The sequence below is a fragment of the Lagopus leucura genome, unplaced genomic scaffold (assembly GCF_019238085.1).
Source record: "Lagopus leucura isolate 7727_CA_CO unplaced genomic scaffold, USGS_WTPT01 Super-Scaffold_702, whole genome shotgun sequence".
Lineage (NCBI taxonomy): Eukaryota > Metazoa > Chordata > Aves > Galliformes > Phasianidae > Lagopus > Lagopus leucura.
Genome location: NW_024962254.1, coordinates 11,302,909 through 11,316,584, shown reverse-complemented (window position 1 = coordinate 11,316,584; position 13,676 = coordinate 11,302,909). Strand labels below are relative to the sequence as shown.

Sequence of the window (13,676 nt, the reverse complement as noted above, 5' to 3'; positions counted from 1 at the left end):
TGCTACACAGCTACCCTTCATTTAATCTCCAGGTCTTTAGAACCATTCCTGGTCACAGTTTCTATTCTTTGAAAAAAAAAATCGAGACAGAAGGAAGTACCAGATGCTGCTTTATTTAACTAATAATAATAATAATGTCAGAAGTGTGAATCCCCTACTTTGGGGGAGTGAAACACCAAAGATCGCAGAACTGAAAAAACTTCTGATGGAGAAGTTTAGTGACTGCAGCCTACAGAGAAAAGCCAACAATGAGAACAGAATAAACAAGCACTCATTTGCTAAGTAAAAATATTTTTAATTCTTTCTTCATATAAACTGTTATTAATATACATTACACAAATATCTAAACACAATCAAAAACTTTAGAAAGTCTTGCTTTTCCTGCAACAGTTAGCCTATTTTCTCCCCCTGGTCTACAAGAAAACCAAACCAGAAGAACAGTAGCTGAAATTCACTATCAAAGAACATCCCTCTGAATTGTTTCCTCACATCCTGTACTGACCTTACATAGGAAGATGCTGGAGGCAGAGGGTGCTTACAAAGATGGCCTCTGTGAGAAGAGACCACAGGCTGACAGACTTAACCAGTTCCAACAGGGACTCACGGCTGGCAAAAAACAATCCAGTGAGCAATGCTGGTTACATTCGATAGCAGATTTAAGAAAGAGTAAACACCTCTAGACAAGCAGCTGGGAGAGACAAGGGAGAAAAAAAAAGAGTGAAACAGCCCTGCAGCCACCAAGGTCAATGCAGGAGGAGGGCAAGAGCAGCTCCTGGCACCAGAGCAGACTGCCTTGACCATGGTGGATCAGGCTGTCCCCCAGTAGCCATAGAGGATCACAGCAGAGCAGATATCCACCTGCTGGCAGAGGGCATCCTCTGAGCTGTAGGTTGGATATGAAGCTCCTGCAGAAGCAGGCTCCTACTAGAAACTCTGGCTCTGGAGAGCAACCCCCATAGAGCAGGCTTTCTGGCAGGGACTGCACACATGGGGCAGATCCACACCAGAGTAGTCTGTTCTGTAAGAGCAGTTCTATACTTGAGTCTTCAGAAGCAGCAGGCATGAATAAAAAACACATTCTGGGCAGGGAGGAGGCAGAAGAGTTAGGAATAAAGCTGAGCCTAAGAAGGCAGCAGAGGTGGGGAGGAAGGTGGTCTGTTTTAGTAATAGTAGGATAGTGAGAACTAGAACTAACTATCAGTAAATTAAATTCACCTTCACCCCATCACTCTGCCTATGACAGATTCTTGAGCCATCTCCCACTCATTATCTTGACCCATGTACTTTTCTATCCTATCTTCTTGCCCCAGCTTGTTAAGGAATGAGAGAACAAAGTTAGCCCACCACACATCAAGGAATAAATGCATGATGAAGACTTATGCAAAGCTCCATTTGAGAAACTTGACCAGAGGGGTTTTATTATTCAGATAACAGCATACTAATGGAACTACTTTCCTTAGGAAGGAAACATCATCTTAGTACTGAGTTAGTGTTATAAATAGAAATTTTCTTTGGCAAGCAAGACCCAAAATATTCATTATGTTGATATGCTCCACTGTTACACAAACTGTGTTAGATAACTGATTAATCATCTTCTGTAACACAGTTTTCCCATTCTGGAGACACTGCTGGTTTAAGCATGAATGTTTCTGTCATCTGTTGGGCAGAGATATTCTGCAAGTTCCCCTCCTTACGAAAGAAATGTACGAACTGTACCCTTTATTGTCCCCCTGCAAATAGGGCATTTTCTAAGGGATGGTGCACATTCTTTGCATACCACTAAGTGCCCACATGGAATAAAAACAATAGAAACTTCTTTGTCCATGCAAACTTTACATGTTCTTTCCTCTTGCAATCTCCTCAGTTGTTCTTCCATAGGTAAACCTGGGGAAAAAAAAAAAAAAAAAGAACTGTTAAAAAGCCTGAGTAGAAATGCATTCTGCTTAGAAAGTAGGGGAATAAAGAGTGAAATGGAATGTGACTATCTGTATTCATTAAATATACATGGCAAACATATTTGTGGACAGAAGCACATCTCAGCTCAGAAACTGGTGCGCAAAGAACCAGCTAGTCTGTACTTTCCATTTCTGTAATACAACAAACAGCTCAGGGATTGCGACCAGCTCCAGCCCTTGAGCCTTCTGTTCATATTTTAGCATATGCTGTACTCTTCATGTTTAGATATTAGAGACACAGTGTACACTGACTGGTGGAAGTGAACTACATTCAGGCTTGAATACTTTAATGCAGTCTATTAACATATTAAATTTCACAAGCATCTGAACTATGGGAGTAAGAACTAGAGCAAACTAACTCATGTTTGATTAATTCTTCTCTCCAGCTGTTGGCCAAACTAGATCTTAGGACAGCTATAAGCCACTATGAAAAAGTGGCAATCATGATATCTGCTGTGAAATGCTAACCTACTATTCACTGCCCAACTTCAACCACATGCCTGAATGAGACTTCGTACCAGGCTCAAGTCCAGCATGTGCCTGAATTCTTAAGCTCTAGAAAGCTCTACCTAGTGCAAAAGTACCTGTGTAAAGCACAATGTTAAGGCAGACAGATGAGCTTACACTTAACTTTCACATAAACATATCTTACTAAAGCAAATCAGGGAGAGGGTACAGAATAAAACCCATTTCTTAAACAAAGTTCTTCTCTTTTGAGGATGTTAACTACGTGTCCCACAATACCCCTCAAATTAAGAAAGCAGAATTTAAGATACCTGATACATCTTCTGTAGGAACGTACTTTATGCTCTTCTCCACTGAAATAAGAGGAAAACATTCAAGTTATTTCTCTGTATTCCAACAGCATGTGATTTTTATACAGCTTTAATTAGCCTCTGATAAACTGACAACTGTTAAAAAAAATGACATACCAAATAAGTCTTTGTAAAGTATGGGGTCACAATCTTTTAGGCAGTTTCTGAATATGCTGGCTGCTGCATTGCCTTTCACTAGAACCATATCGATCAGTTCCCTTGCTTGCAATGGTGTCTGAGTCTTTTGCTTAATGACGTCGTGCTCAAGTTCTGTTATCACTTTAGCTGAAAGTAAACTGCCAAGGATTGGAAGTACAGAGGTCAAACGCTGGAATAAAGCCATCCGATTCTTCCGGATTAGGGACAAATCGTCTGGAATACAGAACAGATTACATGTTTGCTAGGCATACAGTATTCCAAGGTGCATTTGTTCAGCTCTTCAAAACATTCACTTACTACAGATCATCAAAAAAAGACCTCAAAATTTTAGCAGTGTTCACACACACAGTAGGTTTAAAGAAAGCCAAAAAAAGTGTTGAAGCTTTTTCTACTAAGGAAACTTCCTGCTCCCACCACTGGATGAAAGCATTCCAGGGTATCCTACCTAATTTCACACTAGCAAGAATCATCCTCTGCATAACACCAGTGCTGAGAACTGATAGGCTGACATGCAGATGGGATCAATCTTTAAGAGTTACCCAACAGAATTATGTGCAGGAAAATAAGAAGCATAGCACAACTAGACTTGAGAATTTTGTTTTTTAATTAGTCTATCACATACAATTAATAAAAAAACCATGTCATTCCCATAATGATTCAGTGGTTGAAGCCATCTCCGCTTCTGTGACAGAATATGCAAGCAGGCAAGAAGCCAATTCAACTTCAAATTGAGAGATTCAGTTTACTGCTTCATAGACTCTAGAATTGCAGGTTTTTGCTTCAAAAAATTACACAGTCTAGAAACAGCAGCAAATGTCAAAGGTGCATCACATAAGCATTGTTAACAGCTGACATACACAGTTGAGTCAGACACAGAGTCTGACAAAAAAGCCTTGACCTCTGACAATCCTACAGGATTTAAATTACTAAGAATTCACGTCCTCTTCGAAGAGGTTGCTATGTTGATTCACTAACAAAAAGCAGACAAATTTGGAAGGAGACCAAGAAAAAAAAGTCTTGAAGGATTTTGCTTAAATTTGATTGATAGCAATATAAGAGCACAAATTTATTAAAATATGACTCTGCTTCTACTGAGTTTAGAATTGCCTTATTCTCTCCGAGTACCTGTACAAACCATGCTCCTGGAAGGGAAAGAACTGAGACTGCTAGTTCTATACAGACAGCCAAACAATACTTTTACAGAAGCTGATTCTAACTGCAAGTTAAATTACTTTATGAATAAAAAACAACCAGAAAAGTCAGGCCAGAAAGCTGAACAATGCAAACACCTCATGCTTTCATTTCTATTGACTCTTTGCATACCTGATGCCACTTCTTCAAGCTGTCTCTCTTTTTCTTCCTCCCTCTTCTCATCTTCAGCAGTGAGCAGATCAGACACAAGATCATTAACAGTCTTGTAGTTTTCTTCAGTGGCCAGGATTTTACTTTGCACTGTTTGCTTTACCAGACGCCTACTGAATCCCATCTCCAAGGCAGCTTTAACTACAGGAGTATTCATCATGATTGCATCTTCTGAAGGACTCTCTCCAGGTTCAAAATGAATAACTAATTGAACAGAAGAAGTCATTGTTTATCAAAAAGAACAGAATACTCCTACAAGTCATCATTACCTACATGCAAAACCTAAATACTATAAAAGCTAATACCTTCAGTGGTTAGGCTTTTTCAAAGGCATTTTAGCAATTAGTTTTAAGAACTAAAACAAGTTATTTAGATTCAGTTGTACTGAATCCGTCATCGACTCTGATCCACATCAAGTCTTCACTTAATTATCTAAGATAGCTCAGAGAAAGCACACAGAATCCCACTGTGACTTGGGATTTTTTTGTGTGAATGTTGGTTTGCAGGGCTTTTTATGCTTAGTTATTTCTAACTTCAGCCTTGAGAAGCTAGAAACTCTGAATTCAGAGACCAATTCCTTGTGGTATATGCTATTTCAGCTCTCAACAAATACTTTCTATTCAACTTCCTGAGCACCAGGCACGTGGGACTGAGTCTTTGTCCTTAACCAGCAGGAACTACAGCATTATCTCCTACTCAGCATAACTGGAGTTCTGCTCACAATGGAACTTAAAGGCTTCACTTTATCAGCTTGTCCTACCCTTTCCCTGATCACTGCTGCCCAGTTCCCTTTCTAACCAGCTACATGCCTAAAAATGGAATTGCACAACCTCATGACATCCTCAAGCAACTGCTCCGCCAAGTTCCAATCTCTAGAAGTAGCTTCTCTGAAGTCGCGTAGACAACTGTAACACTGCTGTTCCCAAGCAAATCTAAGAACTGCTGAACAAATCAGTTTCAGAGATCCAGTCATTAAGAGCACAGAGTGCTGAGGAACTCTGACAATGTGCTTTGCATGTTATACATACTTGGATCCATGTTTTCATCTACGGGTGTATCAGAAGTTGACAGGAGCTGTGGAACACAATGAAATTATATTACTATCCAAGCATTGCTTTTCCCTCTATGTACCACACCAGCACAGTAGTCTCTCAGTCATGCTAAGCTTTCTAACTGAATGGTACCCCCTTACGGATTTGACACGTGGTTACATAAGCCTGAGTTTATAGATAACCAATACAAAGTTAGTGCTGACCACTTCTGTGAAGAGCTCACCTTATTCTTATCAGAAAACCTGTAGACAAAAGTAACTCATGTGTGAGGAGCAGACTATTAGAATTGCCCGTGTCCAGTTCCTCAAACAGCAGCTGTTGATTTGCATTATTCACCAGAACTTGCATAATCAGAACTTCCTTCTCCTGACACTGAGGTTCAAAGGATCTAATTGCCTCCTAACGAGTAACAAAGGATTGTCTGTAAATGACTGAGTGTTGTAACCTTGGAATTACTACAATAACATTATACCGCCTCCTTTTTAATTTCCCGTGACACTCCTTTGTGAGTAACCCTGTACAGGGTAAGCTCTAATCACTCAGTCCCATTACCCATGGCTCAGCACTAATTTTGTTGTTTTGTACTCATAAAGAGCATTTACCATGTTGTAAACCTAACAGAAATATATCTAGAAGGCAGAAGGAGGTACTGGACCCTCCAGAAGAGCACAGCACTATTCAGCGAGGGAAAAAGCGAAGTTACAGAACTGTAAGGTTTACCTGTTCAAGAAGATGAGGAAACCTGGCCTGAACTTGACTTACAAACTCTCCTCCTTTCACACGGAGCAGATACTCACACCTGAAACATTGGCAAAGACATAATTTATTACATTTCCTATTTCGCAATGGAAACAACCGAAAAATAAAAATGCAGAAGAACGAAACCACCTACAACAGCACAGCATAAATTAAATGCATGTTTCTCTTCCTTTTCATTGGGTGAAGAGTTCTCTAAACTGTAAGCTTGATATAGTATAGTATCTGGCCACACTTTGATAAAGCTTTTCCATTATGTTCAGCAGCCAGTAGGATTAGGCATATAAATGCAGCAGCTCTACATGTGCTAATACTTTTAGTCAAAATGGCACTTCATGAGATATGACAGCACATCGGTTCCATTACAAATGCAGTGATAAACTGTTTCTAACCACATCTCATGGTTTTTATCTCCTACTCACATCATTCAGAAATTCAGAGAACTCAACTCCGCTATCAAAGCCAGATCTGCTTGAAGAATTCAGAGTCTCATCTCTTAAATACAGGAACAAAAGGCATCACTTTATACATGCATCCTGCAGTACAACAGGAGCAGGTAAATTGGCTATGAAAGATTAGCTGGAGATCTACAATGTAAAGATTTTCTATTAGCTACACTCAATTTCAAGAAAGCTATTTCTGTCATTAATGGAGATAGAGATTTTCCACAGGTACAGACAGCAACTGAGTATGCAACTACTTCTTAATTACAGGGAATGTATTCAGAAGTTATTTTTACCATTTTTCACAGCCACAGAAATCTTCACAGTCCTTTCTATACCTAGGAGACTAAACTACTTGCTGAAAGGCAGGTTCAAGAGCATTCACGACACTCACAGAACCAGACCAAAGTTGAAGGTCCTCTCCACCTCACTTCTCAGCAGCTCTTCTCCTCAGCCTGCTTTCTGACTGCTTCCCTTACCTAAGGTGTTCTCATTAACAATGCAGTATCACTTGCTAACAGTGATTTGGGGATGCATACAGTTTTCAGTCATTAAGTGGAAAGCATTAAATACCATGGTTCATGAAGTAAAGATTCAAACCCACGTTAGCACATCAAGAGTTTCTGCATGAAATATAACGAAATGATAATCTATACACCATATGGTAAAAATAAATACATTTGGTGCCATACATAACTGCCAGAATTAAAACTACTTTAACAGTAAGGACGTGAACCAACTGTGATAAAGAATTTGCAAGTTACCTTGGAAACCACTTTGCATGCTCAATCCATGGATCATCTCCAGATTCCCAGCACCTTAACCCACCATCACAGCAAAAACACTTGACATCATCATTGCGGCCTTTAAAACACAAGGTGAAATATCCAGCAACCATTTACACAACTTACATTAAAGTAAATGTTGATGCAGCAATACAAATGACATCAGAGACATCAGGTTTTCTTACCTACATAGTAAAAACCAGCATCCGCAAGCTGTTCAGGCTGAACTGGAATCCGAGTTGGCCAATTAATGAATGTTTTAACACGGGCTTCGTGGGTTTGCATGGTCACATTGGAAACATTGAAACTTGGTTGGTCTCGCATGAGGTTTTCCACAAAGGGGCAGTTAGGAAAGTGCCTCTGATGCTCTGACATGGCATTATCTTTTGGCTCCCAGTTACTCAACTGACCACCACAGGTGAAACAAGCAACTTTGTCTGCTGTCCCCAGGTAATAAAGACCAGCTTTTGCCAGATCGGTGGGCGAGAGAAACATCAGGGGCCACGTATGGAAAGTGCGCAGCCTAGCTTCTTCTGTACTCATGGAAGGGTTGTGAAGCTTAGATCTTAAGTGCGAGAGGTCTTCGGCAGCCCTAGTAGTTATTGGGTCTTGAGGAAAACTGGAAAAAGAGCCACTGAAATAGCCAACTTGTTCAAAGCTTGGAGAAAGTGTCATGGAACGTAGAGATGGTGAGAGGTTGCTTGTGACCAGAGGAGAAAAGGCAGAATGAGTGGACAGTCCAAGGTTGTTAAATGATAGCATGTTTTGAACAAAACTGCAGCTAGGATACCCCTGTTTATGCTTCTCCATAGCATTATCTCCTGGCTGCCAGTTGTCCAGCACTAAGCCACAACTGAAGCATTTAACTTTATCTTGGACACCAGTGTAATAAAACCCAGCCCGGGCCAGCCTTCGTTCTGACACCGGCACATTAACAGGAAAAGCAGAAAACGTTGACATTCTGTAGAGCTCACAAGACAAGTCGTACTTCAGTTCTCCAGACTGAGCATTTTGCTTCATCACGCCTGCCAACAAAGGGCTACTATCCATTATGTTCATAATGAACTGTTGTTGGAAAAAGTGGGACAAGTCTTCCTCTGGGAGGTAGTTGTGTGCACTAAAGGCAATTCTGAATAACCTTTGCCTATATAAATTAAGAACCTGGAAATGAAATATTTACGTGCAACTTTGAATGCACTGTATGAACAGAATCAGACACGTGACTATCAGACTTAAAACATTTGTACTTGAGTCTGCACAACTGCTTTCTGTGCAAAAGCTGATCCATCCCACTGACAAATACAGGTATGTCAGAGGACTTTCCCTCACGCTACACAGTAACATCATGTGCTTTCCCTTTGCTGTGGAGAGCAGTACTGATCAGTCAGGCAGGTGGGGTTAGTGCCCTTAGGGGAAAGCCTCAAACGGGTTTATCAAAATCCTTTCGTTAATAAAGAAACTAAAACGGTGGGTGGAGGACACGTTGCATTTCCCAGTTTAAAATACTGCCAAGTGATTTAAAAACTATTTCACCCTATGCAGCTGAGCAACGATACAAACAAAATTTCAGTTTATGAATCTCATTAGGAATCTCAAAAGAGCCCCTGAACTGATGTAACTGAATTGATCTAGTCTATTTCCAACTGCTGAACTGCCAAAAATAGCCTTGACACTTGAATATTGTTGTAAGAACTGCTAAGATTTCAGAAGTCAGTTTACACTCCACTTCACTTATATTAAGCTCAGCTATGAGATGTAATAAATCCTATACACTGCCTGTGACAAGGATGAGTTATCTTAACTAACAAGCCTGGAACAGCCCCAGGCTCTTCTATCTATAGCAGCACAGAATGAACAACACAGTGTTTCAGTTTTAACCTGGTGCCTTAGTTACAAGTATGCAGTTATCACCTTTAACATAAATAAACTGCTTTGCATTGGGACATAACAACACCTCATAGTGATAAATTAAGGTTTTTCTGTATGCCATGTTCATAAAGCAAACAGAACCCTTGGGTAAAAGGAGAAAACAGCCTTAGTTTCTTTATTTGTGCACAGAACTACCTCCCAGAGTCCAGACTTAAGTCCCGTTTGAGGTGCCTACGCCTCCATGCTGGTACTGACTGCTCACAAAGAAAAACTGTGAATGTCTGTAATTTCAATCAGCACTTTTGTGTGGAACGAAACCTGTGATGGAAAAAAAGAGAGGAGCGTTTCAAAATACACGAAACGACGAGCGTGCAATAGCGAGATAAGCAGAAGCTACAAATAGAAGCACTAAAAGTGCAAAGCAAGCTTCTCTGAAACGGCAGCTCGTTCCCTTCAGGAAACGCGCCGTGGCACGGCCGGCTCTCGCCCGGTTCCCGTCACACGCGCAGGAGCTCCGTGCGCGCACAGCGCTGCGGCGGATGGAGCCGGCAGCCCGGCTCCCGCTGCAAAACTGCGCGAAGATCGCGTACTGAGGAAGGCACGGCCGTTTAGATGGCCTTAAGCCTAAAGGACCTCAGGCAACGGGGATTCAATTTTATTACACCGCCAGGTTAAAGCCACCAGACCCCTCGTTTAGTTAAGCGCGACAAGCTCCGCAGAAAAGCGTTGAAAGGACGGACGCGTCACGCCGACACAGCCCCGAAAAACCCCTCCGGAAGCGGTGGGCCGCTGCTTCCCCGCCGCCTCCGTTCTGCGTGCGGCCTCGGCTCGCCGCCGAGCCCCGATGACAGCGAGCCGCCAAGCGCGGCGGAGCTCGGTCGCTCTCCCGCCTGCCTAAAGCCGGCTGCAGCGGCAGGAGAGCCGCAGTCCGCGCGGCCCCGACAGCCGCCCCGCGGCCCCACGCTCCCGCCGCGCCGCCCCGCTCGCCCCCGGCCCTACCCTTACCCCCACGCCGACGCCACGGCCCCGCCGGGTCCCCCCCCCGACTCACAGCCTTCCCCCGCGGCTTCCGCCGGCTGCTCCCAGCAGACGGGCCGGCCGCGCTCTATATGCGCCGAGGAGCGGCCCCCGGCCCGGGGAACTCCGAGGGAGCGTCAGGGCCGGGAAGCCGCCGGAAAGCCCCAGCGGCGCACATGCGCCGCACAACGAAGGGGCGGTGACTCCATCCTGTCCCGGCCGTGGCGGTGGCGTGTGGCTTCGATGCTCCGCCCCACCTCGAGCCTCGGCCACTTCCCCCCTCGCCCACCTTGCCCCCCTCGCCGTCCGGACCCCCTCAGAAGCCGCTGCGTCCCCGCTGCGTCCCCGCTGGCCGTTTGCTGAGCGGGGAGCGGTGCCGCGCGGCGCTGGGCGGGACGCCGGGTGCTTTCCTGGCTGTGCGGGGTTCCCCTGCACTCGACGTTCTTCCCCTGCGAGGCGGGCGGGGGTTTCCAGGCCGTGCCCCGGGCTGTGCCGCGTGCTGCGCGCTCGGCACGCGGAGTTCTCCTCAGGGGCTGCCGGTGCCTTCCTACCTTCGCGTTTGAACTTTTTATTAACCTTTTCTTCGCAGCGTTGCCTGATACGGGCTGCTGTGGGAGAGGTTGAGTGGTGTCCTCTTGCGCTTCGGTCTCTGAAAGTCACGGGGGAACAACGGGAGGAAGGCAAAACCGAGTGCAAATTTCCACCAGCGTGTGTCAGCGCATACAGAAAGCTGAAAACTTCCGCAGCGGGTGCTGCCAGATCGTGGTATGACATTTCCTCTGGAGAAACAGCAAGCAGAAGATGAGAAAGCCCCGCTTGATGTGTGTGGTGTCAGAATGATGGCAGGGCGTTCGCACCGCTGGGAGCTGCAGCGTAGAAACGCAGCAGGCGTTGCTGAAGGGTTCGTTATGACTCTGCCGGTAACCTCTTGTGGCTGTTCCAGTAAGGTGGATTTGTGGACGATTCATCTCTCTTCTAAAATGGGTTCGAATTTTCTGTCACGTGTGATGACATTGATAATATGTCAGATTTCGAATGTGTATAGCTGCAGTCAGGTAGTGCTAAAGCACCATGACATTTCACTTAACTCCAGACGTAGAAAAACTTCTCATTTCAGCAGTTAATTCAGAAAAAGCTTTTTTAAAGTAAATTTATCAGATCTCCGAGGTGTCACCTTAAGGAAGCTCCTGACATTCAGAAGACAACACTGATGCTGGAAAAATGGAGATAACTCCAGAAGTGCCATATTTGAAGGAGGATCAGGTGTGGGATTTCACATCTGTTGGACACAGGGAATTCAGTATCACATAAGGAACTGAGCTCTGTATGTGCACGTATGGTTTAAATTCTGCTTTCATAGAGAAAGATGGTGATGTTCCTATACTTCAGGCAGGCATTCCCAAATGAAGTTATACTGAATTCATTTCTGTCCATTCCAGGAGGCTTCTTGACTTTTAACCAAACATTCTCCAAAAGTCAGTGTTCCTCTTTAACTCCATCCTGCAGCTTCCTGCCTGTGCCATCCCAGCCACATCCCTGCCCTTTGCTCCTCCATACCCTTTGGCCTCCTCCGGATCCTGCAATAGAAACTGCCCTTTCCTCCCCTCCCAGGCTCCAGGCAAGCAGTTTCAGGCTCTGCCTTTCTGCTAGGCAAGCATCATGTTGCATTAAGGAAGAAGAGAGGGGGAGGAATGGAAAAGCAGGCTAAAACACATATAATAGCAGAAATAGTGTAGCTGGCCTGAGCTGCCAGCCTTCTTTTGCTTGCTCTGACTCTTGAGAATAGTAGCAGCTCCCCTAGTTCTCCTTTCCCAGCATTTCCGTTGCAATTACAAGGAAAAGAGATGAGGGAGCTTTTCCTGCCTTCTTAGTGATGGATGGTCCTTTCTTCAAAGGACATGAGCTCAGAGATAACTAAAGGTTTATTTTTAGGACTGAAATTCATGAGGTGTGATGCATTATCAGCAGCATCCTGAGTCTGGCTTCAGCATCAGGCGAGGGAACTCCAAAGGCAGGGAGAGAAGCACAGCAGTGCTTCAGACGGATACAAGCTGACAGCAGTAGGCTTGAACTTTGGTTCTGAGCCTGTGGCATGGCATGATGGGGCTGTTCATTTCACCTGCTGCCTCAGACTTCAAAGATCACAGTTGGACTGATAAACAAGATGCTCTAATCTGCAGATTATTTGCTCTGGAGAAGAGGCAAAAGGCTGATAAAGCTCTCCTCAACTGAAGAGAATTCTGCTTTCTGAGCAAGTCCCATGCACTCATAGAGGTCACAGTGCTAATAAAAGCGTGACTGCCACATTACCGGTGCTTGCGAAAATAAACCTAATGACAGTGTTGACTGAAATAGCGAAGGTGATATAGCTGGTTTCTGGAGGCGGAACACAGTGACCCTGCAGCATGTGTGCATTAAGAATGCCAGCAATGAGTAGGTCGGACAGCCCAAGAAGCATCTGATACAACTGCACATCCAGAAATCTTCTCCAGGGGGCCTGATGAATGTAAATCTCCCCATGCTGTGATTCTTCTCTGCTTTGTTCTCCAGTTTATTGTTTCCACAGCGCTAAGACATCTTCCTTTAATGGTGCCTCTGTCACATATCCCTAAACAGCTCTGAAGAGAGGAAGGTGAAAAGGCGGTGTTGTTTCCCTTTCCCATTGCTACTGCTTTTCTCTCCATTACATTTAATCCGTTTAAGTACTGGAAGGCTGCAGTGTGGTCTCCCTGGAACCTTCTCCAGGCTGAACATGTTTAGCTATCTCAGCCCTTCATAGGGGAGATGCTCCAGCCCTCTGATCATCTTCGTGGTCTGCTTCTGGACCCACTCCAGATGGGGCCTCACAAGGGCTGAGTAGTGGGGACAGTCACCTTCCTCCTTCTCCTGGTCACCCTCTTTTGATGGAGCCCAGGATAGAGTTGGCCTTCTGAGCTGCCAGTGCTCACTGCTGGCTCATGTCCATCTGTTCATCCACCAGAACCCCCAAGTACTTCTCGGCAGAGCTGCTCTCAATGAATTCTTCTCCCAGTCTGTACACACATCAGGGATTGCCCCAACCCAGGTACAGCACCTTGCACTTGGCCTTATTGAACACCATTCTTAAGATGGAAACTTACCTGCATGCTCTGTGAGATCCGGTGCCCTCCTGACATCCCTGTTTGGAGAAGCAAAGCTGGAAAATTGCCAGAGTGAGAGGAAGACACCTTTTTGTAGCAAAGACCATTGTCACCAATTTAAGCAACAGGCACCCACCCGGCCTCGGTCTTTGATAGTAGCCATGAGGACTGAATCCCAAGCAACAAAGATACTTTTATGAAGAATGAATCACAGGATCTCAGTTATCCATTTCCCATGTCAGGAGGGTTCTGACATTCAGCCTCTTTAACGTATTTGTCTGTTCTTTGCTATTTCCTACCAATAATCCTCCCATGGGATCCCAACCCACCCAGATGAAGAGCCA

At 44.4% G+C, this 13,676-nt stretch overlaps 1 protein-coding gene across 2 annotated transcripts; it reads right to left on the bottom strand.

Annotated features, from left to right (window-relative positions):
- Positions 1-274: 274 nt before the first annotated feature.
- On the bottom strand, positions 275-10,368 carry BIRC2 (baculoviral IAP repeat containing 2). Of its 2 annotated transcripts, none has more exons than XM_042862533.1 (9): positions 10,202-10,368; positions 7,513-9,514; positions 7,307-7,406; positions 6,064-6,142; positions 5,320-5,365; positions 4,253-4,495; positions 2,888-3,142; positions 2,732-2,773; positions 275-1,884 (listed from the first exon to the last, which is right to left on the bottom strand). In XM_042862533.1, the coding sequence occupies exons 2-9, from the start codon at positions 8,384-8,386 to the stop codon at positions 1,691-1,693; spliced, it is 1,833 nt and encodes a 610-aa protein (XP_042718467.1). In that variant the 5' UTR covers positions 8,387-9,514; positions 10,202-10,368; the 3' UTR covers positions 275-1,690. The 2 variants fall into 2 exon arrangements, with proteins under 2 accessions (XP_042718467.1, XP_042718468.1); XM_042862534.1 differs by having other exon boundaries at positions 10,248-10,368.
- Positions 10,369-13,676: the final 3,308 nt, after the last annotated feature.

What these genes read in the sequence shown, in the direction of transcription:
- BIRC2 (XM_042862533.1), bottom strand. Translation starts at nt 8,386, where the DNA reads ATGAACATAATGGATAGTAGCCCTTTGTTGGCAGGCGTGATGAAGCAA. An exon ending in TGCTGGTTTTTACTATGTAG is followed by an intron (nt 7,407 to 7,512) that starts GTAAGAAAACCT and finishes TGTGTTTTAAAG; the next exon opens with GCCGCAATGATGATGTCAAG. An exon ending in AGATGAAAACATGGATCCAA is followed by an intron (nt 4,496 to 5,319) that starts GTATGTATAACA and finishes CTGTTCAATTAG; the next exon opens with TTATTCATTTTGAACCTGGA.